Source organism: Equus asinus, chromosome 19 (assembly GCF_041296235.1).
Source record: "Equus asinus isolate D_3611 breed Donkey chromosome 19, EquAss-T2T_v2, whole genome shotgun sequence".
In the NCBI taxonomy this organism is placed as follows: Eukaryota; Metazoa; Chordata; class Mammalia; order Perissodactyla; family Equidae; genus Equus; species Equus asinus.
The window spans coordinates 21,828,056-21,855,961 of record NC_091808.1 but is presented as its reverse complement, the minus strand read 5'-3'; the positions used below and the strand labels follow the sequence as shown (position 1 = coordinate 21,855,961).

Sequence of the window (27,906 nt, the reverse complement as noted above, 5' to 3'; positions counted from 1 at the left end):
AGAGCAAAGACAAAATGAATGAAATTGTCAGCTAAGCCTGCCTCTCACAGAGCAAGCCCTCAGCAAGAGCCAGAGCCACTCAGAGCACCAGTCCGGCATCCTACTGCACTGCATCTTGTTCAAGGAGCACCCGGAAGTCTTCTCTCCACTTCTGGGAAACCACTGAAGAAGTGGCTGAGTGACCATATACCCCTCCCCAGGGTGCAACTGAAGCTCCCTTCTCCAGCATCACTAACTAGATCAGATTTTCAGGTGAGCCCTTTCTATCTGGGATTCTCCGGAAAGTGTTGCCATGATTCATGACTCTTGGAGAATGTACACATGCTATCCAGCATTGCAGAAACTACATTAGAAGTGGAGCTGGAAGGGGTGGGGTGAGGATGTCTGTGAAAATCTTAATAAATGGGGTAGGGAGAGGCCCAGACTTGGGAAGATGCTGGTCCATGAGGTACTTGGCATCCCCTATCCTGGATGGAGAGAGTTTAAGGGACATTCTAAGTTTCTGTGCTTCAAGCCTGAGAAGGGGAGTAGATATGACAAGATTCCCTACTCCCTTCTTCATATCCCTTAAACTCACTCTCACCTCACTTACATACTTGCTTTCAACCTAGGAAAAACTTGAATCTACCAAGAAGTGTCTTAGCAAACTGTATAGTCTTCTTGGACCTAGAATTCCTCTCCATTTCTTCCTCAGTGACTAAAACACACTGCTGAGGATATCAACATAATACAGGAAAGGGTAGTCTCAAAGTGAAAGAACAGGCACAGGCCTGTTGGGTTTCAGTCTACGAGAACAGGGGAAGAGGACAAGATGCCCGCACTCTTAGAGAGGGAAGAAGTTGTAATCTGGGATTGAGGATGGGCTGGGGAAACAACAAATAAGAAAAAAGGGTATCTTGGCAACAAGCATGAATGTACCACTAAGTTCCTTCATTTCATCACTTCTGAATTCTGTATCTTCTATTCTGAGGATGCTTATGGAATTTTTGGATTGAATTGAAAACACTAGCATTGGAAGGAAAATGCAAAAACTTGGGTACAGCTGAGCCACCAAACAGGTTCCACCAGGAACCAGACACTTCTTGGGCAAACTTAACCACAAGAAACATCATTGAGGAGCCCTTAAAACTTATAGTCCTCATGCTAGAGACAGTATAATGGTTTCCCAGGGCAAGCAAGCAAGTAGCAATCTGCAAGACCTGGGGAGATACCACAAGGAAGCAGGAGAAGGGAAAAAGGGTCTCACCTGTTCTGGCCCCTGGAAACAGATGCGGCAGAGCGGGGTCCTCATACCACTGTCCAGGCTGCTGCCCAGTGAGTAGCGATCTTCAGCCTTCCCCTTACAGAAGTCATCTGAGGAGGCACTGCTGAACAGTGAGGCAGGTGGCTCTGTGGTTGTTCCACCCCAGTCATCTTCCACAGAGGGTGGCAAAGGTGGAGGAGGTGGCAGAGGAGGGGTCTCCCTGCCCACCCCTTCTCGAGGGCCCCTCCAGCCTGCCCACCCCCCGGCACCCAGAGCCGGAAGGGTGTTGTTGTTGGCCGCCAAACCGGGGGGCTGGGGGTCGCCGTGCATGGGCAGGGGCTCTGGAGGGGGGCGCCGCAGTAGGAAAACCTTCAGGTCATTGAAGAGCATGCGGCAGCGGCACTTGAGGAGACCCTGGTGGCGCAACATCTGGGGAGCCGGGGCGCACAATCCACAGGGGTACCAGGCACAGCAGCAGCACCACCACCACCACCAGAGCAGCCCACTCAGGGGCATCAGCATGTGCCCAGTGGAAGCAGAGAGCCCAGGAGGGGCAGGTGGAGTCTTTGTCGAAGAGGATAGGATGGTTTTGGGGAGTCCACAGCGTGTCTGTGTTATGAGGGGAGTCTGCTTTCTCACTGGCTCCTCTTACACCCCCTCCAAGTAGCAAGTAAATTGCCCCCAGGACTGAGAACTGTGAGTCACTGATTCTGAATTCTACCTGGAAAGTCCAACAACAACAACAACAACAAAAGTTTTTCCTGACCTCCTCCTACCCAGACCTCAGGCTTTGCTCAGGGTGTCTCTTTTCTGCCTTTGACCTGGGGGCACCAGTAGGGGTAGGGAGATAGAAAAAAATGTTGAGGATGGGCTGTTAGGGCCTTGGGATCAAGATATAAGTGTTAGAAAGTTCCCCGGAAGAGGATGATTGGGTTCTTCTCAAATTCCTAGGCAGTGGAAAATCTCTCTCTTTTATATAAAAGGGTGGGGAAGGTTATATTTCAAATTTGGAGTGGACTGAGCCAGGCTTAGAGCAAACTAGCTCAGGAAAGAATTGAGGACTGTATGTTCAAGAGAGAAAAGATAGTCTTTCTCAGGTAGCAGATCCGGGGTGCTAAGTGGGGGAAGACAGGAGGTTGGGAGAAGTTTTAATTCTCCTGGGCAGAAAACTGGGGCAATCAACCCCCAGAAGCACCAGAGTTGCTTTGAAGAGAGCAGTTGGGCGCAAGGAAGGGATTCAGGTGAAACTGGGCAAGGGGCTTGTGCTTTGCCTCTGCAGCCAAAGGGCTGCACAGAAGAGGGGAAAGCCAATTAGGAGACTAGAGGTGGGAAAATAAGGGACTGGGGAGGGGGAAAGGAAGAGGGAAAAAAGAAAAGATGGTTTAACCCTTGCTGAGCCGCCTTCTTCCTGAGCATTAAGATCCTGGCGAGAGGAAGGGTGTGTGTACGGGGGGGGGGGGGGGGGAGGGGGGGGCGGGCGGCAGGGGAGCAGAGAGGAGGGGCGTGTGGGGGGGGACAGGAGGAAGGAGTAGTTACATGATCTCAGCCCCCAGCCCACCCATGCGGCTGTCTGTAAATCCGTGGCCCCTTCCTCTTGGCTCCATCAATGGTTCCGTCGGGCGAGGGGCAAGGTCCAGGACATCGGCAGGTCCGGGGTGAGTGGCCTCGCCTTCTCCTCCTGTTCCGCCTCTGGGCCGTTGTCGCCCTCCTCCTCTTGCTCCGGATCTGCCCGCGGCCGCGGACGCTGCTGTGGCGGCGGCGGCGGCGACTGCTCTTCGGCGTCCCGGTGTCTCCGGGGCGGGGGCTGCTCCGGCTCGTCCTCTGGCTGCTGCTCGCCGTCCGGCGCGGCCGCGACTCCCGGCTTCATGATCCTCCTCCTCCTCCTCCTCCTTCCCGGGGGGCCAGCCCTGAGCCCCCGCGCCCGGGCAGCGCTGCCATGCAACCAGAGGCCAGGCAGGCGTAGAGGTGGGGGCGGCTGGGGAGTGAGGAGGGGGGATGAGAAAAAATGAAATAATACTAGTAGAATAATAATTCAGTTCTCAAATAATCAGGAAAGAGTGCTTCTGGAGGGGTGGGGGCGGAGAAGGGCGGCTGCCAGGTCTTCACGGCAGCTCTGCCCCGGCTACCCCCACCAAGGGCAGCCTCGGCCGGCTGGCTGCGCCCCCACCTCCCCGCCCCTCCCTCCTCTCCGCTGCCTCTGGCTGGCTGGGCTCGCTGTTGCTACCTCTCCTCGCAGATACAACGAGGTAAGGCTTGTTTGCTCTGCCAGCTGAAGGTGGGGAGGGGGAAAAGAAGCAGTGTGGCCGAGGTGGGAGGCAGCCAACACTTGGCTCCGGCTTGGTCCTCGCGACTCCCCAAACCGTATATAAATATATCTCTTATAAAAGGCGAGAGGAAGCAAATCAGATTCCAGGCTGCTGCCAGGTGTTGTCTCGTCTTCCGCCGTTGCTCAGCACCCGCCGCCGTGGCTGCTGCCCCCCTGGTTCAGTTCCCAAAGGGGTGGCGCTGGGAGGGAGGTAGCGGGGCGGCGAGCTGACCGTCCGCGGACTGGAAACAAGGTTCTTGGAGCAGAGAAGGCTCTCAGCTATCGCCGCCGCCGCTGCTGCATTCAGCACCCCGGGCGAGTGGACAGCTCCCACCCAGACCGCGCGTCACGGGAGTGAGGGCCTGACGCAGACGCCGCGGAGGGATGGAGGAGGGAAAGGGGTCGAGAGGAAAAGGGGCGAGAGGAGGAGAGAGGCACTGTGAGAGGGAAGGGGATGGGGAGGGACCAAGGGAAAGGGAAGGAAGGAGTAGAGGGAGGGATTTAGGAAGGAAGGGAGGAGGGAGCAGAGTGGAGGAAGAGGGAGAAAGTCAAGTGGGGTGGAGGGGAGCATTCAGGTACTAACTCGTGCATTTCTCCCTAGTGGAAAGTATCAGTGTAGATAGTACAGTTGTAGAATTTCTTCCCACTGTACATTGTCACCGCCCCCCTCAATGCACAAACACAGAGACTTACCCATGTTAACCAGAGTCCATTTCCCTCCTCATATAAACATTTTAAGCAGGTATCAGTCTGCAAACTTTGGAAGAGATAAAGTACTGTGATTCTGTCACTGACCACTTGGACTTGCTGGAGACTAAGACCCTCAAGACTAGGAACTCACGAGAAGGAAATACTTTGAACAGGGAGGCAGATGCTAGCACCATTTTTGTCAATTTCTTCTTAGAATTTAAGCTCCAAAGGCAGAGATGGGGGGGGGGGGGGGAGCACGTCCATTTTGATCCCATGTGTGTACGTCAGTGATGGCATATCATAGGTGCTTGATACATATTTATTGAATGGATTATGACCACTGTCAACATCACCACAGTCATCATAAGTCCAAGTCATAGACCTCTTTCAACCGTAAGTCATAAGAATCTAGAGCAATATTACAGCTTCATCTTAACCAATATCTCCAGTCTTTCACTGAGGGACTAACAAAAGGTAATTTGAAATGGATTTTAATTTCCTCTCTTATTTCTGCTTCTAACTCCTGTCACCCTACCCTGTCCTTCTCAAGGAGCTGCTAGTGAGCAGAAAACTGTCCCCAAATGTAAAGAGCAAGACAAAGAAGAAAACTTGAAGTGGTCTGTACAAACACTCAGTATTTGCATCATTGCTTTCTTGCCTTTCCTCATAAACTCCTCTCTGTCTCTCTCTGTCTCACACACACACACACACACACACATACCCTTCCAGGGTCATAAACTTGGACAAGCTATCCCAATGAGTCATCTACACAGCTGTGGTAATGTCTTTAGAAACGTTGGAGCCATAGACAGAGCAGCATGCAAAATCTCTGCACCAAAATATCATTGGCATGAAGTTAAGCCCTATGAATCATAAGAAAACCACCTCTTTGCTGCTCTCTTCTTGATTGATTCATTCCTACAAGCTCTAAGGAGCAAGGAACTAAGTCCAGGTCTTGGTTGACCCAGTGTGGCTGCTTGTTTGAATCATGCCTCAGTAACCACCAAGGCTGTTGAGACTTGGCCCAAGGTGAGTGATTTGGAGATGACACTGATGCTGTTAATAACTACAAAATAATGTATATATTATTGATATCAGCATGACCACTGTACTACAAAAGAGAATTTCTTTGTTTAAGAAAAATCCATTTGCTCTCAAAGAAAATTCTCTGTGCTCCACATCACCCTGTGTTGCCTCTAACATTGTGCAAATCACACTCTAGAATAATGATGTCATTATACATTCATCTTCCTTTACAAGACTCAGAGCTCCTTGAAGCCAGGGACCAGTATTTATATTTGTATCACCAGCACATAGCACAGTGCCTAACGTCTGGTGGGTGATCAAGAAAATGAACAGTGAATGAATGAATGGCCTTTTTGTTTCAGTGAAGCTACCATATTTCTCCCCTTCAACCTAGACACATACATGTGAGTGATCTATATATGACTGAACATCTGCTTTACCTAAAATTGAGTTTCAGGGTTTTGTGCTCATAAAATGCTAGTCCCCAGTGTGTCATGCAAGTAAATTGGGGCAGAAGATAGAAAAGCCATAGGAAGCCTATATTCAGAGTCATAGAAAGAAGCAATATTCATAAGAAGACTGTCTTTCAGGCTGGCCCGGTGGCGCAGGGGTTAAGTTCGTGCATTCTGCTTGGGCGGCCTGGGGTTCGCCGGTTCGGATCCCGGGTGCAGACATGGCACAGTTTGTCCAGTTTGTCAGGCCATGCTGCGGCAGGCATCCCACGTATAAAGTAGAGGAAGATGGGCACAGATGTTAGCTTAGGGCCAGTCTTCCTCAGCAAAAAGAGGAGGATTGGCAGCAGATGTTAGCTCAAGGCTAATCTTCCTCAAAAAAAAAAAAAAAAAGAAATAGAAAGAAGACTGTCTTTCCCAACATTTCCACTGAAAGCATAAAGATTTCTAGAAATAGAAAACTGCTAAGGATGGGAAGTAACAATAAGATTGTCTTCAGAAAGACTGAAAGCCTTGAGACTCCTGTTTTGAATCTGACGTAAATCCTGAAAAGCACCTCACTGAGTTAGATTCTCCTTACACTAATGATGAAACAGTGGTTGTGAGCCCCAAGAGTGAAAGCCACAATAAAGAAAACATTAAATCAACGGGTCTCCATTTAAGCATTAAAAAAATATTTACTGAACACTAATCATAGGCAAGGCATTGTGTTGGAAAATGTGGAGAACAGAACAATGAATTGGCTGGAATTGCATCCTCAAGGGTCTAGTGCTATAAATATGTACATAATCATAATATAAGGTATAAAATGATAGATGCTACAAAGGCATAAAACGTCTGGGGAATATTTAGAATAGGGATATAATGCTTATGGTTTGGCAGCAATTAGGAAAGGTAGGGGGAGGTGGAGATGCCAGAGCTACAGGAAAACGTTTTCAAAAAGTGACATGGAGCTGAGTTAAAATACGCATGTAGAATTCAGAGGAGGGAAGCCTATTTCCAGCAGTGGGAACGCTGGATACTTTCGTTCTTCCGTTTGACTGGAGTGGAAGGTGCTTGAAGGTAAGTAGCTTGGAGTCAAGTCAGAAAGGTAGGCAGGGGCCAAATCACAGAAGGCTCTGAATGCCACTTTAGGAGAAGATTTATTCATTGACCAGGTACTTGTTTTAATGGTTTTAAAGATTTGGAACTGAAGGTGAAGGGCAGAAATAAACTCCGTCTCTGAGTAGGTTAATTAACTGGACGGGATTTCATTGCTAACAGGTGAGAAGCAATCAATATTTTTCATTTCACGCCAGAAAGTTCTCAGCTCCTTAATAGATTTATTCTTTTAAACGAGGTTGTTTTCAGACATATTTCATTACATACGGAGATGCTGAGGTCATATGAATTGGAAGAGCAGAGGAATGAGAGGCTCCAGGAATAGTCTTCAGAAAGAAATATTAGGAGATGCAGAATTTCAGAGAAGACTTATAATGGAGGCTGTTACACTGGTTTCTCCAACCAGGGGAGCCCTAAAAAGATCCCATGCTAGCTGCGATTGTTTTTTCTTTACCTAGACTGAGAGTACTCAGGCTAGAAGGCATTTTACAGAGGCTGAAAAAAAAGAAGTCCACAAAGATTGGGTGGCTCTGTGCCTAGGATCCCACAGCAAAGGAAGTGTCAGACGAGATCTAGAACTTACATATTTTCCAATCCTCAATACAGTTTGCTTTCTACTATATCACAGTCAACTCTCTTCAAACATATAGTTCCTCAAGAATAATTTCAAAACTACTGTTATTATGCACATTATTAATAGCCACCACGTACTGAGCCACACATCTTTCTCATATGTACTTAGTTACACCTGGGCACTTGTTCATAGAAATTCTTGGGTTCCACCCCAAGTTTACTGAATAAGAATTTCCTGGGGAGCATCTTGGAAATCTGCATTTTAACAAGAGCCTTGCCCAAGTGATTTTTTGATCCTCAAAACTCCTTAGGTGGTAGGCATTTTCCACATTTTTTGTAGGAGAAGACTGAGGCTTGGAGAAACTAAGGTTATACAGTTGGCAAATGCCAAAGCTGAGATTCTAACAGAGGCCTCTCTGAACCTAAAGTCTATGCTTTTCTTATGATGCAACACTGCTTTTTAAATCAAACTTCCAGGTGCCACATAGAATCCCCACACAGTTATTTTCTGTCTGCCATACTGTGTACCATGTCAAAAGATAATTCAAAGCTCAGGCTAAGTTGTGGTAGGCAATTTCTACAAAGGCTCCTAATGATCCCCACCTCCTGGTATTCCTTCCCTTATGTAATCCCTTCCTTTTGAGTGTGGGCTGGACCTAGTGACTTCTTTCTAATAGATAGAATACAGCGAAAGTGATGAGATTACACTTACAAAAGACCGTGACTTCCATCTTGCTCTCCCTCTCTCTCTGGCTTCTCTCACTCTCTCACTCTGATGGAAATCAGCTGCCATGTTGTGAGCTGCACTATGGAGAGGCCCATGTGGTGAGGAACTGAGGACAGCTCCAGCCAACAGCCAGTGAGGAACCAAGGCCAACAGCTCACAAGGGACTGAATCTTGCCAACAACCATGTGAGTGAGCTTGGAAAAATCCTTCCCCAGTGGAGCCTTGAGATGACTGCAGCCCTGGCTGACATCTTGATTGCAGCCTCTGAAAGAACCTGAACCAGAGGACCCCACTAAGCTGTGCCTGAATTTCTCACCTACAGAAGCTGTGAGATAAATCTAGTTATCTTAAGCCCTCTGTACACTGTCACAGCCCTCACCCCCAGCACATGTACACAGAGACATCTACTTCTCACCCGGAGTCTATTTCCTGCACATAAGCATTTCAAGTAGATATCGGTATGCAAAGCTTGGAAGAGACAAAGTTTTGGGAACCTCTCATTGGACCTGAGGACTTGGTGGAGACTAAGAACTCACGAGAAGGAAATGCTTCAGACAGGGAGGGAGATGCGAGCATCATTTCCTTCCGTTTCCTCTTCTAGAATTTAAGCTCCATGGAGGAGGGAGTTGTTTTTCTGGTCCATTTTTATCCCATGTGCCTGCGTCAGTGATGGCATGTAGTAGTGCTCAATACATGTTTGTTGAGTAAAGTATGAGCAACATTACAACGCCCTCTTAACCAGTATCCCAGCCTCCTCCTTACCCAAGCCTTTCACTGAGCCACTAATAAGGGGTCATTTGAAATGGATTTTAATTTTCTCTCCTATTTCTGCTCCTGACTCATGTCATTCTACCCCCCCCCCCTTCTTAAGGAGTTTCCATTGAGCAGAAAAGTATCCCCAAATGTGAGAAGCACATTAAGTTTTGGGGTAATTTGTTACACAGGAATTGGTAACATACACTAAGGCACTGAGAATATCAGTCACTGTGCCCAGGCTTCCTGTGCCCCAAGGTACTCTACTGTGACCCCAGACAGAGAGCTTGATCCTCCACAAGACAATGCAAGTGTAAACGTGAGAGCTCACCAGGAAAGAGTATTTTGGCATGCTTAATTGGTGGGCTGAACTTAAGACCGAGGAGAGTCCCTCTCAAGCCTGAGTTTGCCTTAAAGATCGCCTTGTGTTATTGTTGAAAGTGCAGGTGCCCAGGTGGACTCTCACCTCCAGAGATTCTGACTTAGTGTATCTAGCACATGACTTGAGACATGCGTTTTTACTAGTTCCCTGGGCAAATCTGAAACAGGCGGCACTTGAGCTCCACCGTGGAGAGCACTGGCTTAGAAGACCAAGCTCAGAGCCAGAACTTCACCCTCTGGTTTCAGGTGCCACATGAGTAGGGCTGGCCACTCCCTTGCTACGAGTTGATATTCTTCTCCAGATATGAGTGAGTAAAGAGCAAGTTCCAAATCAATATCAAAAAGAGGCAACAGAGTGATGTGGAAAACGTGCTGAGAGAGGTTTGTGCATTCACCACTGGAGTCTGGACCACTCCTGGGGATAGGGAGTAAGACGGATGAAGGCTTTGCTCTCACAATTCACATCCTGGTGTGGAAAACAGGTAAGTAGGCAAATAAATAAAATAAGTTAATTTCATATGGTGATAAGTGCTATAAAGAAACTAAACAGGGTAATGTGATAGAGAATGACCCACTAGCGTGTGTATACTGGAAGGAAATAGACGGTGAGGTCAGGGAAGGCTTCCTGAATTTAGATCAAAGAGGTGAAAAGGAACTAACGATGCAAAGATCTGAGGTAGAATGTTCCAGTCAAGAGAAGGCAGCAAGCACAGAGCTCAGATGAAATTTATGTAGCACGTTAGACGAACCGAGAGGCCAGTATGACTGGAGGCTCGGGAAAGAGGGGAGGGGTGATGGAAGACGAAATCGGAGAGGAGGACAAGAATCACGTCATGTAGAGTCGTGTAACAATGGTGAAAGAGATTGCATTTAATTCTAAGTGAGCTGGGAAGCCGCTGAAGGATGTTAGGTAATGGATTTCTATTTTTTAAAAGGTCACTCTGGTTATTGAGTAGGGAGTGGACTGGAGGTCTACTATTTTTTGAACACTTATAATATGCCAGACACTGTGCCAAGCACTTGATATGCTTTATCTCATTTAATCCGCACAACAAATTTATGGCTTAGATACTACTGTTTTCCCATTTTATAGAAGAGCAAACTGAAGCTCAGAGAGTTAAATAACTTGCCCAGGATCAAACAGTTGATATGTGGCTATGGTGGTTAATACCAGGGGTCACCAATATTTCCGATTCTTTTCCCCTTCCTGGGTACATGGAGAACCATATTTCCTGTCTCCTTTGCAGCTGGGGAAGGTCTTGTGACTAGTGTTGCCAATGGGTTGTGACTTCAAGTGACAAGGTTGGGCCGACACATTTCAGAGCTGGCGTGTGATCTTCAGTGCCCGATTCCTGTGCCACCACAGTCATGGGAGCGTGTGTTGAGATGGGGGCACCGTAAGGTTAAAGCAGCCTGCACTGCTGAGCCACTACATGGAAGCAGCTGCCCTGCAGAGTCGCTCAGACCTGCACTGACATGATCGAAAGGCAAAATGAACATTTATTGTGTTAAGAAACAGAAAATGTGGCACTGTTTCTTATTGCAGCAAACCCTAACCATTCCAAGAATGCAGAGTCTTGGTTATACAAACAGCTTGGCCACTGGTCAGCTGTATGAGTTCAGAGATTGGTTACAATCTGGGCCTCAGTTTCACAGTCTGTAAAATGCTTGCTTGGGATCAGAAGAGCAATGTGGTTCATTCTAGCTCCACGATTCCATGAAATACACTGCAGTAGCCTGAATTCGAGCCAAGCTCCTATATGTGAGTGGAAACTAAGTCTCTGGTTTCTGTCTCACTGCATGCCATGGTCACTTGATGCCAGCTCAGCACTTCCTCTTCTTCTCTAAGCTCCCGACTGGTGCCTGAAACCACCTGCATGCCCTCCTCTTTATTCCACATCCTCAGCCCAGGGCCATCTGTTGGGGTTTTCAGTTTGGGGATGCTCCTGGAGGCGAATGACTGGCCGGCCTGCTCCGTGTCAGCCACAGCCCTGCTGCCCACCTCCGGTGGCTTCTCTGAGCTTTTTTTCTGGGAAGGCAAATGGTATTATTAAATATTCAAAAAGCCTGCAGCGGACACGATAGACAGAAGCCCCTTCTCAGTTGTGCTGAGAGGGTAGTTGTCTGCTCAGAGCCAGGTTGGGACAAAGGAAGAGGCAGTCTCAGTGAAGATTCCCCTGGCTCTGCTGGATGTGCCTTGGATGTGTCCACCCCACATCTGCTCCCAGGACTTGAGGGCTTTTGTCTTTGGTAACCTATCGTCTTGTTCGAGTGACATGTGACTATGCATCGAATTATAGGCATCCGAGATGTACACATACCTACATAGTCTTAAATAGAAATGTAATCTGTATTAATACTGCAAACTCCCCCAGTTCATGTGTGTACAATGATACTCACACTGCAGACTGCAAACTTTAGCCATGTACATGTAACCTATTTTAACACAGAGCCCACAATGCAACGTGGCTTTAAAGAGGGCCTGTTTTAAATGGATACCCAATGTGCACCTGTAGATCGATAGCCAGACAGATAGAAATATTGATTTTTAGATACATACATAGCAATAATAAAACCTTGAATTTATATACCCTCTTTCTCCTGGGGAATTCACAGGATATGTCAAGTCTCCCCTACGTGGATAGCACAAGAGTTTATCTGTGCATGTGATGTGAAATGGAATTAATATAAACACAAAGAAAGCTTCACACACCCTCATACTTCATACACCCCGAGCATCTGGACTCACATACCCTCCAAAATAGGGGAGACTTGGGTTCTATATAGTACAACAAGATGTATGTGATACCATCCATGTGCATGCTGTAACACCGTGTTCTAAATAACATTACGTGGAGATAAAAGAAAATTTTATACTTCCTGCAATGTTAATCATTTTTATCTTTTCAGATTAGAAGTAGTTATTGACATAGAGAGTTGACACATGGATATTTAATTGTGTCCAAACCCATTCAGCCCTCCACTTAAGATTTGTGTACTTTACTATGTATAAGTAAATACCTCAATACAAAAAAGCAAGAAAACGCAAAGTTGCCTCTTGAAATCCAGGATGCACTCTCATAGACTGGGGCCAGGCCGGTGAAGAGTGCTTGGTACATAGGCGTGTCTCAGAATTCTCTTATTCCAGATAAGGTGGGGCACTGAGTCTTGACTCTGATAGTTCATGGTTGTGTGACTGTGGACAATTTACTTAACCTCTCTGTGCCTGTTTCTTCATCTGTAAACAAAATAAAATCAACCTGGCAGATTGATATAAAGATTAAATGAGAAAATTAATATAAAGCACTTTGCACGGTGTGTGGCATACAGTTAACTCTCAGTAACAGTTGGCTGTTCCCATTGTGACCCTGGTGACCTTCAATTCCTTGTGCTCACACTGCCAGAGGCCATCATCACACAGCATCATTTATGTGCCACAAACTCTGCCTGCCCCCAAGCATCTGCAAAAACAAGAACTAAATATAATCAGAAACAGAATTAATGATTTTTAATGTCCTGGTAGTCCAACCCCATCCACAACAGCCAAATGAACAAATTTTGGTCTTCCAAACTCCCAGCCAGGCATTGCGTTTTCTAACTTCCTCAGCAAACACCACAAACTTTTCCCATCACCATTATCTCCGCCTTAACACGCTGGAATACCTCTGCTCTTCTTTCCTGATCTCTAGACTCTACCTTCCGGTCATGGTCCTGTCTCCCAGCAATTCCCCTTTATATGCACCCTGGCAGTTATGTACCCCAGAAAAACTAGCCCAACCAGTGTTCTCTTCCAATTCACCTATGTGGGAATGTGTGTGAGGGTGGAATGTGTGTGTGTGTGTGTGTGTGTGCAGCACGAACAAAGCATGGGCTCTGTAGTAAGAAAGGCCTGGATATGGATCCTAGGCATGTGCCTTAGTGCAAGTCACTTGACCTCTCTGAACCTTAGTTTCCTTATCTAGAAAATGGGACCTTTGATTCCTACCTTAGAGGGTTGTGGTCAGAGGGCAATGAAAACACACGTACCAAGGAAGAGCCCAGCATTAACACTGCTGAAGAGAAGCATGGATTAGTTCTAAGTTAGAAGGATCTCACTGCAAATTCCTTGCTTAGGAGAATGTTTGCAGTTCTGTTGGGCAGGATTACTCCTTATTAGCTGAAATGAAATCCCATGCCTCCTCGAGAGTTATCTTCTCTGAACATTTTCATTGAGAGTTGGTCCTAGCAAAGGCTGGCAAGTTTTGTGCAATTCACACATACATGTGAAATTCAAGAATGTTATCTCTTACTGACAGTCCATAATGACTGTAATAAACAGGGAAGCCTCCGTTCTAATAAACAAGTAATTAGAGTTGACAATAAATGTGTAAACATGATGCTAATTAGCAAATCCTCTCCTAGCTGTTCCCAGTTTGGGGACCCATGTCCACATGCTTGGGAATATGGGTAAGACTGGGCACTCTATGTTCAGATCCATAGGTATATGAAGATGTGTGCAAGGGGTGCCACATTCTTTGTTAATTTTTTTTCAATAAAAAGTATTATCTTCTTCAGTCAAGAAAATGAGGTCATTTTTTTATCTCAGTTTCCAGTGTAACTCCTTTAAACTCAGGTTTCCTAGTAACTTTGGGGGACTGTGATTTATTACACAAAGTGGCTTTAGATATGGGGACACTGGTCTCATTACCTGGGTTCTTTCCAAACTTAGATACAGAGACTGGGCTTCTCTGTCCTTGGGATTTAGCAGTTATGGGGGATAGAAGGCTGAGAGAACAAGGAGGTTAAGATTAAGAAATGGGCTTAAGCCAACAAATGGTCTTATCAAACCACGAAAAGGCAAGTCACACAGGCAGACAGTGACCCAAATGGAGGTTCTGGTCTGCTGGCAGGCAGAAGAGCCATAGCTCAGAGTTTCTCTTCCAAAGCAGAGAGCATTCCCACTTATGCTTCCCTAGAGATGGGCTGCAAAATTATTTTTAATGAAGAGCAGCCACAATTAATTCCCTGGCCATGAGCTAAAATCCTGGAGGCCCTAACTATAAGCATTTTTCTAAGGAATCCTATTTTTTATTTTCCTTGTTTTTTTTTTATTGCTATGGTGAACAAAGGAAAGATAAGCATGATTTTCTACTAACCTCTTTCCTAACACTTTTATTCCTCCAGTAAGAGTCCTCATGGGTATCACTTTCCTTTCTCGGTCCCCTTTCTCTCATCTTTCCAAGGCCACAACTTTATCCAAGAGATCTTCTTGGATAACAAGACAGGGAGAAGCAGTATTGCCACTGGTTGAGGACACTGACTTTTGGTTCAGAAAGACTTGGTTTTGATCCCAGCTCCTCCACCATTTCAGTCAGGATGGGTTAGGTTATGCTACAGTAACAAACAGCACCACATTTTCCGTTTCTGAAAAAAATAAGTTTATTTTGCTTTCCATCAAGTCAGTGCAGGTCTGAGTGACTCTGCAGGGCAGCTGCCTTCATGTAGTGGCTCAGCAGTCCAGGCTGCTTTAATCTTATCGCACCCCCGTCTCAACACACGCTCCCATGACTGCGGTGGCACAGGAATCGGGCACTGAAGATCACACGCCAACTCTGAAATGTGTCACCCAGGAGTACTCTGTTACTTGAAGTCACAACCCATTGGCAACACTAGTCACAAGACCCTCCCCAATTGCAAAGAGAGATGGGAAATATAGTTTTCTATGTATCCAGGAAGGGGAAGAAAATCAGAAATACTGGTGACCACTAGTATTAACCACCACAGCCACATATCAGCTGTTTGATCCTGGGCAAGTTACTTAACTCTCTGAGCCTCAGTTTGCTCCTCTATAAAATGGGAAAACAGTAGTATCTAAGCCATAAATTTGTTATTCAGATTAAATGAAATGAAGCATATAAAGTGCTTGGCACAGTGTCTGGCTTAAGTGTTCAAGAAATAGTAGGCACTTTTATCAAATATAGCATGGTTAGTGCACTTGCTACTTGCTTAGAGAATAGAGAATGGAGGTTGGCAATAGGAAGGAGAGAGGGAGAATATCTCTTGAATCCATCATTTTAATTATTAGGCTTCCCTAAAAGGCTCAGTCCTAAAGAACCAGTGTGAAAGGCTATTCTTTAGGCTTATGGAACATTGGGTGTGATCAAGGCACAAGATATCTTGGTATGACATTCTGGCATGAGGGGATCCTGAACCTGCCACCTGCCTGTTGTATTGTTCAACATCCTTGGGTGTACCAGCCAACACACTCAGAGACTTTCCAGTGAGGGGACTATATGCAGATGTGTAGGTAAAATTAAAGGAACCAATGGGGAGTGTTGAGTCACTCAAGTAGGTAACATCAGGGAGTTAAAGCCACCTTTCAACCTGAAGGAGCAAAGGGAGGAGGTAGCGTTGTGAAACCTAAACAAAAGCTGCACTGTGGAAGGGGAACCACTCAACAGAAGCACTAGTCATAGTGGGATGTAGACACTGGCAGAACTATGACAAAACAGGGAGGAATCAGGAAAAATAAATATCCGAATCTCTCTCTCCTCCCTTCCTTTCATCTCCTGATGATGCTGACCATTGACCAAAACCAATCGGAAGCCAGAAGACAAGGGGGCCAAGGTGATGCAGCCCATAGAGCTCAGCTCCAGGGCAGAGACGTCATCTGGGGTTGGGAACACACAACATACCTGCGCCCCAGCTCTCCCTCTCTCTGCACCCTTCTCAGCTGCCACCTCCTCCTCTCCCTTCTCTGCTCCTCCTCCCTTCACTTTGCTAGGTTGACTGAGCATCTCCTTAGGTGAGAAGTGCTGCCAGGATGGAGGTAATTAAAGCCACAGGACTTCTACCCTCCACGTGGGATGAGCAATGCACAGGCACCAGCCCAGAGTGTTCCTAGACAGTCCCATTGACCTCCCACTGCTGCTGCTGCTACTTTGAGTCCAAGTACAAACACAGTTCTTGCCTTTGCAGTCTCTTGGTGAGAGGAGTCGGGTGGTGGGCATCTGTTGTCTTTGCTGCCTAGCATCCACTCACCTCATCTTGATTACCATTCCCAGTTCTCTCTGGGGTGTCACCTTTTCTTCCCCGACTCTCAGCTCATGTCCTTAGGTAGGGATCATTCATTCCTGGCTCAGAGGTGGAACACGTGACCTCAGCTTAAACCAATCATTGCATCTCATTCTCCTTACATAGTAATTGGTTCAGGGGAGGACGTGTGATGCAATCAGACCAATAAATATAGTGAGATTTTGCTAGAAACGCTGAGACAAAGGCTGTTGTTTTCCAGACAGAACATTGTAGAAGACGTTATGGTTGACTCTCCACTAACCATGCCACCCAGGTAACTGTCTAAGCAAGGGTTTCTCAACCTCAGCACTACTGGCATTTTGGACCATATAGTTCTTTGTTGTGGGGGCTGTCCTGTGCACTCTAGGATGCTTAGCAGCATCCCTGTCCTCTTCTCACTAGATGCCAGTAGCACCCCCACACTACATTTGTGACAACCAAAAATGTCTTTGGATATTGTCAAATGGTCCCTGAGAGACAACTTCCCCGGTTGAAAACCACTGGTCTAAGCTAGCCAAGGTAGTTTTATCCGACTTGTCAGTGGCTGGTTGAGGAATGGGCAAATGGGGCAATTCTGTCCTATAAGACATGAGAAGTCTTCTAGGATATTCTGGGGAACATTTCCTTTTGCTGCATAAACAGTTGGAAGAAGAGGTAGTTTTGCTTCTTTTCCTGCACATTGCAACGTCTAGATATGACACTTGGAATTTCAACAGCCATATATGACCATGAGGGGAGCCATTCTAAGAGAAGAATTGATACTGAAAATGAAGGAGTAGAAAAAACTTGGCTTCTTGATGACATTTTTGTGGCACTTAATTAACCAATCTGGATCTCATCACATCTTTGGATCTCTTCTTGTGTGAGGTGAAAAATTTCCTTATAGATTAAGCTAACTTGAGTCAGTTTTTCTGTTGCTTCCAGCTCAAATTATCCCAACGGACATAGACTTCAATATGGAAGTATGTGTAGCCCTGGGAGTTTCTGGATATTCTCTTGTGATCACAAAGGGACATCCTAGCTAAGACTTGGGAAAATACAGAGGATGCAGAGCTGAGAGGAGAGAGAAGAAATGTGTTTTAGTGACAATAGTTCAGACATCTGAGACAATACATTTTCTTTGCTTGGCTTCAGTCCATCAGAGTTGGGTTTTCTGTCCCTTGCAATAAAAAGTGACCTACTGATACAGATGGAATAGGATAGAGCCGCTAGCATCAGAAAGTCACCTCAGAGCAGACAAGAGATATGGGTACTCCAGATGCCAGTCCACCCAAATTAATCTCAACCCTTTAGCTGTGTCTATACCAGCAAATAAAGTAGAATAAGGAACTACCTAACCTCCCAAAGCCCAACTTTCCCAAACATAACAAAATATTTCTGGCTAAAATATTAATAAAATTAAGGAAAGTATGGGCCTCAAATATGGACACGTCGCAATTTCAAATTCCACTGACTCACTGAAGATTTTGCCTGGATGCTCCATACAGATATTTCATCATATTGGATGATATTGGATCCATAAAAGGAAAGAGTTAAAAGGCAACTTAGATACATCCTATCTGACTTTTTCTTTTTACAGAGGAGGAAACTGAGGCCCAGAGAGGGGAGATGATTATCAAGGTCATACATTAACCAAGTGGCAGAGCCAGGACCAGAAGCCACGTCTCTTGACCATTCAACCCATGTTCATCCTCCGTCACCTGGCTTTGGGTCCCATTTTTGAAATGGTCCATGCAGAGACTGGGAACTTGGCCTGGCTTTCTTGAGGTGCTAGACATCACTCTCTCAGCATCCAAGTCATATTAGTGGTACCCATGAGAACACAAGCTTTAAAATCTTCTTTCTGGACAAACACCAGATGATTTCACTCATACGTGGAATATGAACAAACCCACGGACAAAGAAAAGAGTTCAATGGTTACCAGGGGAAAGGGGTCGGGGCTGGGCACAGGGGGTGAAGGGGAGCACTTATGTGGTACAGTCAAGAAATAACATACAAGTGAAATCTCACATTGATGTAAACTATTATGAACACAATAAAAAAAAACAGTCTTCTTTCTGGAGCAGCTGTGTCAGTGGCCCTGGGAAGCCCTGGGACGGGTGAGACCCTCACCCTCAGCTGGGACAGATGGCCAGTCTGGCGAGGCTGGTCCCACTGCCTGCTCTCCTTCGGGCTGAGTTGGAGCCAGCTGGATGCTGGAGGGCGGAATAACTGGAGACAGCAGAGTGGGAGAATGGGCCCTCCCAGTGGCAGGAGGCACAGAATCTTTTGTGCCACCAAAAATTCAATCCAAATTTAAAGCTGACACACAGGTGGAGTGGGCGGGCCTGTATGATTTGATGGGTTCTCTGAGGTTCTGGCTGCCTAAAAATATCTCCTCTACCCACTGCCTAGGACACCCTCCCTTCTTATCCGGCCTGCAATTCCTACCATTAGAGTCATGCAGGTTTTAGATGACAAAGGATGCAGCGTGTTTCCCAGCAGGTCACTGCTAAGGCAGGTTTCCTGGGAGTGGAAGGGAGGCCCTTGCGTCTGCTTCTTTTAGCACAAAGAGGGAATACAGCCCAGAGCTCAGAGGAGACGAGAGTGGCCTATTTTACTATTTTGCCTCCTACTGAGACACCAGTCCCTCGATTCATTCAAGCCCTATGGCCAGGGCCTTGAAGAAATCAGGCAGCAGGCTTTAACGAAAACAAGGCAAAGAGGCCTATGAGCAGAGCATCATGTTCTGATTCTCCTTTGCACTTCCACTTAGGTTTTCTTCCCCTTGGTCCAAGTTGGAGAACTTTCCCGTATGCTCACTGCAGCCAGACATCAGAGCGCTTCAAAGCTCTGCAGGGCTCTCCAATTATTGTTGTTGTTTTCCCCTAAATTCTTTCCCAATTCCTCTTGCCATCACTTGCCCTTGGCCAATTCTAGAAGGAAATTAAAAATCCTGGCATGCTCTTGAGAAGTAGAGGGATGAAATGGTGGGGGCCAGGGAAGGGCAATGGGAGAGATTCATGACCTTGTTGATTGATTTCGTCCACCCCATGCCGACAGGTGTGAGCCTCCACTCTGCTCTGTCAGAGGCTGCAGCAAGGGACAGAGATGGACAGCGAGCGTCAGAGGGAACAGTTGCTGACAGAAACGGCCTGGCAGGCAGCAGAGTGATTAATGATCTTGGGCTTAGGGACCAGACAACAGCCAGAGGAGGGGAGGGTGGTATTCATGGGGTTGGGAGTTGTGCTAAGAATTTATAGGCTCTGGAATTAAGGAGAAGGTCTCTGAATACTTAAGAGGATGCTTGGTGTAGGGCTTATTGGTTGAAATCAGGGTGGGTACTTTGGTTTGGGTCAGACAACTCATTCGCTATCAAGGTACACGTGGATAAGACTGGAGAATCCGATTGAAGAAATGGATTAATGTCAGACCATTCTATGATTGTCTTATCTGGGCCAGACACACCCTGGAGGTGGGAGAGGAAAGGGCTTGTCCTTGAAACAAATGGATACTCCCATGTCAATCATCCTGGCATGAATTTATTGGATGCTAGCTATAAGGATATAAGGAGGAGAGACTTATACTAGGAAGAAAAGAAAAAGTATTTGTTGTTCCAGAGTAGGATAGCTATTTAGCTGGGGCCCTAAGGCCAGGAACAGCCCTGGGATGTTTCTGGTGTGAGTGCATGTTGGCGCAGGGGGAGGGCTGCCCTTTGTCACATGAAGCAAGCCAGGAGCCAAGAAAGGAAACAGACCTGAAGGGTGAGCCTGATGGGAGGCAAGAATTTTTGATAATTCTGTTTTCATAATCTTGTCCATTAATCCCCGATTTTGAGAAACATCTTCTTAAGGTTTACAGCCTGGTCTCAGTGATGCTGCAGTGGCTGAGGGAAGCAGCTGATACCTGTCTGGGACTGAGCAGCAGAGCAGTGAGCCGCATCCCCTCCCTTGAGACCACAGAAGTAGAATCAGGGGCAGCTGCGGGGCAGTGGTACCCAGTAGGAATGTCATGAAGGTCAATGGCTGAGGCAGTGGCTCAGGGATAAAGCAGAGCGAAACAACCTCATGACCCTGTTCCTGGACATGAGTAAGGCATTCCTCTGGGAAGCTCTCTGAAATGGTTTGAGAGTCTCAGGGCTGAGGTCTCAGCTCAGGCCACTGTAATTTGAGGATCTTTCTTTTATAACATCAAACATGTCCTGAGGGGATAGGCATTGTTTTGGGTTCTAGGGGTACAGGGATGAATTAGACATGATCCCTCCCTTCGGGACCTTCCTGCCAAGGTACTTGACCCAGTCCCTCCAGGTGTCTGGTCCCTGAGTAGGGAAAGGCACTCTGAGTCCTGGGCTCAGAGGAATCACTCGTTTTCCTTTGCATTGTCCATGTTGCCAGGCCCACAGCTCAATTTTAGGAACCACAGGCTTCTAAGACCTGGGAGAGAGATTGGAGAGTATCTGATTTTATAGACTTGGAGACATCTATACAGTCGGCTCTGGTGGGGAAAAGGATCTGGTGGGGTCCAGTGTCCAGACCCAGCCCTTGGCAAAGGGGCACTTTCTGCAAGTTGATATGAGAGCATCACCCTCACTCAGAAGCAGAGGAAAGGAGCTGAGTCCTGTGACCAAATGGGCAGGCTCAGACACAAGGACTCAAATCCTAGTTCTAGCTCTGTGACCAGGGGTGTGTTATTGAACCTCTTGAAGCCTCCATTTCCTTGTCTACCAAATGGGGACAATAACGGCAGCCACTCACAGGGAGTCTGTTGAGGATTAAATGAGGAAAATCTGTGTCAAGGGCTTAGTGCAGTGTATAGTACATTAAAAATGTTCCATGGTTTTCAATTATTTAAAAAAAGCTTTTTCTCAAAATGTGGTGGAGTTGGAATTGGTTTGCCTTTTTATCTGCCTCAAAGTACATGTCAACTGTAAACCTTGCTACTTTTAATATCATCAGTCATTACCAATTGATGAGAAGATCCTTGTGAAAGCTCCCAACTCTTCCATTTCCTGCAACTCTAATGCTTTCTCCTGTACCTCACAGCTTCTGTTATGACACTCTAGACAAGAGGTAATGTTCCGGTCAGCTACTGTTGTGTAACAAACTGCCCTACAATTTAGGGCTTAAAACAGCAACTGTATATGTTGTGTCTCATGAGTTTATGGGTCAAGAACTTGGGCAAGGGTTGGCTGGTGATTCTTCTGCTCCATTTAGCGTTGACACAGGTTACTTGCTGATACTTGGTTTGCTCTGGTGCAAATATCTAGAATTCTGGACTCAGCTGGGATGGTCAAGTGCTTACAAGTAACCTCTCCAGTATGGTGGCTTCTAAACTAGTCAGACTTCCTACATCGAGACTCAGGATTCTACAAGACTATGCAAAAAGAGTATAACCTAGCTTCAGAAATCCCAGGACATCAGTTCTGCCACATTCTATTGGTCAATTCAGTCACTACAGCCAGACCCAAGAGGAGAATTAGACTCCACCTCTCAGAGGTAAGAGTAGCAAAGAATTTGCAGCCACATTTAATTTACCAGAGGTAATGAGAGCATACAGAACAACATTTTAAAAAAATTATTTTATTGAGGCCACATTGGTTTATGACATTGTATAAATTTCAAGTGTACATTATTTTATTTCAGCTTCTGTATGGACTGCATCGGGCTCACCACCAATAGTCTAGTTTCCATCCATCACCATACATACACGCCCCTTTACCCTTTTCACCCTTCCCTTACCTCCTTCGCCTCTGGTAACCGTCAATCTGTTCTCCTTATCTATGTATTTGTTTATCTTCCAGATATGAGTGAAATCATACAGTATTTATCTTTGTCTGACTTATTTTGCCTAGTGTAATACCCTCAAGGTCTATCCATCTTGCCACAAATCACGCAATTTTGTCTTTTTTGTGGCTGAGTAATAGTCCATTATTCCATTCATCCATTGATGGGCACTTGGATTGCTTCCAAGTCTTGGCTATTGTGAATAATGCTTCAATGAACACAAGGGTGCATATCTTTTTGAATTAGTGTTTTTGTGTTCTTTGGATAAATACCCAGAAGTGGAATGGCTGGAGTGTATGGTATTTCTATTCTTAATTTTTTTAGGAGTCTCCATACTGTTTTCCACAGTGGCTGTACCAGTTTGCATTCCCACCAGCAGTGTATGACGGTTCCTTTTTCTCCACATCCTGTCCAAAGCTTGTTATTTCTTGTCTTTTTAATAATAGCCATTCTGACAGATGTGAGATGGTATCTTATCGTGATTTTGATTTGCATTTCTCTAATAATTGATGATGTTTGACATCTTTTCATGTGCCTGTTGCCCATTTGTATATCTTCTTTGGAAAAATGTCTGTTCAGATCCTCTGCCCATTTTTCGCAAATCAACGTTTTTAATGTAAAAATAGAAACCATTGGGGGGAAAAAATAAAAGCAAATATACATGATTTTTTTTATCCCCTCTATGGATGGAGAAACTCTCTACACATAAGAGGATTGAAAGAAACCAGAGAGGCAAATTTTGATAGAGTTCAAATCTCTGTATTTAGAAAGCATTATAACCAAAAGAAAAAAATAAAACTCAAGCCGTAAAAAAAATAACTACAATATATAATAAGTTAACATTTCTAAGGTAGAAAATTAATATAAATAAATAGGAAAAAATACATCCAATAGAAATTTAGGCAAAATAAATGAATAGACAATTCCCCCAAATAAGAAATTCATATGACTAATAAATATGTGGAAAATATTCAATCTCAGGCCAAAACTAGAAATTAAAACCAGTATGAGATATTTTGTAATCTCTTTGACTTTGGCTGACCAAAAATACTCTACTGGATACTGGCAAAGATGATGGGGAGACAGACATTCTCAACAAACTTCCTGGAAATCAGCTTGATAATATATCTCAAAAGCTTTTAAAATGTCATTATTCTTTGAACCATTAATTCTGCTTCCAGGAATTTATCCTAAGGAAATAATTGACAGTGTACACAAACATTTAGAGACAAAGACATTCATTGCACTATTGTACAAAGTAACAAAAAAATGAGAAGAAATTGAACAAAAAGGGATTCCTTAAAAGGAAACAAACTCATAGAAGCAGACAATAGATTGGTAGTTACCAGAGGGGAAAGAGGTCGGGGGAGGGAGAAATGGGTAAAGGGGGCTGATTATATGGTTACTGATGGAAACTACACTTTTGGTGGTGAGCACACTGTAGTATATACAGATGTCGAATTATAATGTCGTACACCCGAAACCCATATAATGTTATAAACCAATGTTAGCTAAATAAAAATAAAATGGGATTGCTTAAACAAATTATGATACATTCGCATAGTGTAATACTATGCAGCCATTAAAAACAAGGTAAAATAGGCTAGTGACATGAGAAAATTTTCACAATATATTAAGGGAAAAATATGCCATATGATTCCATTTTTGCAAGACCAATATATATATTTACATAGAAAACAACGTTGGTATCAGACAGATGTCATTGCTTCCACTATAACCACTTGAAGGTGCAAAATCTACTGGCTATTTCTTTTTTTTTTTCTTTGAGGAAGATTAGCCCTGAGCTAACTACTGCCAATCCTCCTCTTTTTGCTGAGGAAGACTGGCCCTGAGCTAACATCCATGCCCATCTTCCTCTACTTTATACATGGGACGCCTGCCACAGCATGGCTTGCCAAGCAGTACCATGTCCGCACCCGGGATCTGAACTGGCGAACCCCGGGCCACCGAAGCGGAACGTGTGCACTTAACCGCTGCGCCACGGGGCCAGTCCCGCTCTACTGGCTATTTCAATGTGACTGTCAGGAAACAAAAGATGTGGAAGTCCTAACTCCCAGGACCCGTGCATATGACCTTATTTGGAAATAGGATCTTTGCAGATGATCAAGTTAAGATGAGGTCATTAAGGTGGGCCCAAATGCAATATGATTGTATGCTCATTGAACACAAACACATGCACACAGGGAGAACACCACGTGAAGATGAAGGCAGAGATTGTGGTGTTGCAGCAGAAGCCAAGGAATGCCAAACAGGCCAGCTAACCACTATAAGCCAGGAGAGAGGCCTGGAACAAATCCTCTTTCACAGCCCTCAGAAGGACCCAACCCTACCGACACCTTGATCTTGGACTTCTGGCCTGCAGAACTGTGAGACGACAAATTTCTGTTGGTTCAGCCACCCAGTTTACGGTCCTTTGTTATGACAGCCCTAGCAAACTAATACAGATTTGTGACCCTGTCTACAAGATGAGGTTCTCTGACCCAACCTGGCACAACCAGAGTCCTCTTAGAACTTGGATTTGGGACAATGAAAGACCGAGCAAGCGAGACTGAAAAATCATAGAGGCTCCAGAGCAGACATGAGGACCACACGTGAATTAACGAATGAGCAGAGGAGAGTAGTCTTCAGAGAGAGAAGGGTGGAGCAGGTGGGGAGATGAAGCAGAGATGCCATGGAAAGGAGGTCCTAAGGCCCCACAAAGCCCCAAAGAGCAACTTCAGTGTCTGTTAGAGTTTAATCCCTTTGAGGCCCAGGGGTTCTTTGTGCTCTGTGCATTTCCCAGAGTCCACTGCAGCCTTTGATAAATATCCCTACATTTGGGTCAGCCAGAGTGGATTTCCATTCCATGCAACTCAAAGGGCATTGATGAGAACAACAAGGACGGACACATAACAAATGTCAGTACTGGCTATTTCCAGATGGTGGTTCTTATTTCATTCCTAAGGCTGATCATAGTTTCTAATTTTTCTACAAGAAATCCATATAATGCATTGCACTTTTAAAGATGACTAGATTAATTCATTTATTCATTCACTTAACTAACAGATGTGGAGCGCTTCCTGTGTGCTAGGCACTGTTCTAGACCCTAAGGGTGCAATGAACAAACCCACAAAAATCCTTGCAGTGTAGAGCTAAAGATAAAGAAGATGCATAAATAAAATATTCAGTATGTTGGGGCTGGCCCCGTGGCCAAGTGGTTAAGTTCACGCGCTCCGCTGCAGGTGGCCCAGTGTTTCGTTGGTTCGAATCCTGGGTGCGGACATGGCACTGCTCATCAAACCACGCTGAGGCAGCGTCCCACATGCCACAACTAGAAGGATCCACAGCGAAGAATATACAACTATGTACTGGGGCGCTTTGGGGAGAAAAAGGAAAAAATAAAATCTTTAAAAAAAAATATTCAGTATGTTAAATGATGATAAAGGTTATGGAAAAAATAAAGCAGGAGAGGGAGCTGGAATTGCCAGGTGAGGGCAAGAGTTTTAATTAATTTTTTTTTGAGGAAGATTAGCCCTGAGCTAACTACTGCCAGTCCTCCTCTTTTTGCTGAGGAAGCCTGGCCCTGAGCTAACATCCATGCCCATCTTCCTCTACTTTATATGTGGGACGCCTACCACAGCATGGCGTGCCAAGCGGTGCCATGTCCGCACCCAGGATCTGAACCGGCGAACCCCGGGCCGCTGAGATGCAGAACGTGTGAACTTAACCACTGCACCACCAGGCCAGCCCCAAGAGTTTTAATTTTAAATACAGTGTTCAGGGAAGGTTTCACTAAGGCAAGTTTTGAACAAAGACGTGAAGGAGGTGAAGGAGCAAGTCATTGAGTGTCTGTGGGGACAGCGATTCAAGCAGAGAAACCCAAAGATGCAAAGTATCTGAGGCAGCAGTGTGCCTGGAGGCCTCAGCCGCTCACCACATGGACATCCCCGTGAGTCTGCTTGGGGGTCCTCGTGACATGGAGACCAGCCTCCTCCCCAGTGAGTGATCCAAGTCAGAGCAAGATGAAGGCCTCAATATCTTTTATGACCTGGCCTTAGAAGTCATATTACACACACAATATTTTGCAATATTTTATTGATTACACCAGTCAGCCCTATTCAATATGGGAGGGACTGAATAAGAATGTGAATACCAAGCAGCAAGCATCAGTGGGGGTCCTTTTAGAGGCTGGCTATCACAGTTACTCTATTTAAATGATAATTTCCAATGTATGCAAAGATGGACAATTTGCCAAGTTCAACTGCATCCCCTTTGTAGGGTTTATTTAAATATAACCAAATTGAGGAACCTGATAATTCTCCAATTCTGACTTTTGATCTTTCATCTGTAATGCCCTCCTGATACACTACTTGTTTCCAGAATCAAAGAATCTTACAAAGATTCTTTAGTTGTAAATAACAGACATCAACTTTAGCTGGCTTGAGCACAAAGAAATGGAATTTTGGGGAAGGATTCCGTGGTGTCTCACAGAATCCAAGGAAGGACCGAAGGGCAGGAAACAGGGCGGCTCTGGAGGCCTCCGCACCTGTGGTGTACACCTCCTCTCTAGGAACCGCTTTGATGTGACTCAGCTCTCACACCCCAGGCTCCCCATCTCTCAGCCAAGCCAAGCGGTTCCCAGAGGGGAAGGGGGCGGAGGGAGGGCGAAAAGGGTAAATGGACGCATATGTATGGTGACGGATGAAAACTAGACTATTGGTGGTGAACATGATGCAGTCTATACAGAAACTGAAATATAATAATGTACACCTGAAATTCACACAATGTTTATAAGCCAATATAATCACAATAAAACATTTTTTTAAAAAATGCCGAGTTCCTGTGAAAGAGGATGGGCTTGAATTTTCGGGTCAGGTGTACCCTACTCCCACCTGGACCAATCACCTACGGGGGGCGGGATGTGACACCAACTCCACCACCCGGGGCTCACCTTGAGTGAGGCAGGGAGGAAGTTCCAAGAGAAGAGTGAGTCTGCGAGCTGAGCAGCCACCCCAGGGAGTATTTTCTACAAAGCCCATAGACATATTGTGCTCAGATGGTCACTATTGAGATTTTATCCCAAGATGGATTTACTTTTTTGTATTATTGTATGCTTGTTTGTCTGTATTTTTACATAAAATGATTTCATTATTATACTAAGCAAAATAAACAAAAATTCTTTCATATCGTCTAATATCCAGTTCAAAAGTTCTGTATTGTCTCAAGGTGGCTTTTTTACACTTAAAATTTCTTGATTGTCATTTAATTGTTTTGCATTTAATTTAACTTGACTCACATTTTAATTTTCAGTCTAGCACAGGATCACTCCTTGAGGGCGCATCTTGGAAAAGTGTGGAGTGTCTTGGGTTGTCCCAGTGATGGGTAGAGCTCCCACTCCCGGCAAGTAGAGGCTGGGACCTGGGCAGCTTCATCTTCTGCAATCTGTGAGACAACGCTGCCCACGCTTACCCCACGTGCCACATGACTTTCAAATGTCCCACTAGATATTTATTTATTTTTACTTCATTTTATTTTTGCTGAGGAAGATTCACTTTGAGCTAACATCTGTTGTCAATCTTCCTCTTTTTTTTTTTTGCTTGAGGAAGATTAGCCCTAAGCTAACATCTGTCCCAATCTTCCTCTACTTTTAACCTGGGACTCCACCACAGCATAGCTGATGAGTGGTGGAAGTCCATACCCGGAATCCAAATCCGCGAACCTGGGCTGCTGAAGTGGAGTGTGCCAAACTCAACCACTATGCCACCGGGCCAGCGCCTGTCCCACCAGATGTGTAGAGAGCTGGAAACTTATTTATAATAATCTGAGCTTTAGAACGTAA

General features: G+C 45.4%; 1 protein-coding gene and 1 long non-coding RNA gene across 2 annotated transcripts in view; one reads left to right on the top strand and one right to left on the bottom strand.

Moving 5' to 3' along the window:
• The window catches only part of MARCHF4 (membrane associated ring-CH-type finger 4), a 104,738-nt gene extending 100,745 nt beyond the window's left edge, over positions 1-3,993 (bottom strand). The window contains exon 1 of the mRNA XM_014852490.3: positions 1,247-3,993. Coding sequence (XP_014707976.2) covers positions 1,247-1,765 — 519 coding nt within the window. The 5' untranslated portion in view covers positions 1,766-3,993. The remainder of the gene's footprint in view (positions 1-1,246) is intronic.
• On the top strand, positions 3,358-18,366 carry LOC139041063 (uncharacterized). The gene is made up of 3 exons (XR_011495577.1): positions 3,358-3,489; positions 8,177-9,733; positions 17,884-18,366. It is a non-coding gene; the product is annotated as an uncharacterized lncRNA (long non-coding RNA).
• Positions 18,367-27,906: the final 9,540 nt, after the last annotated feature.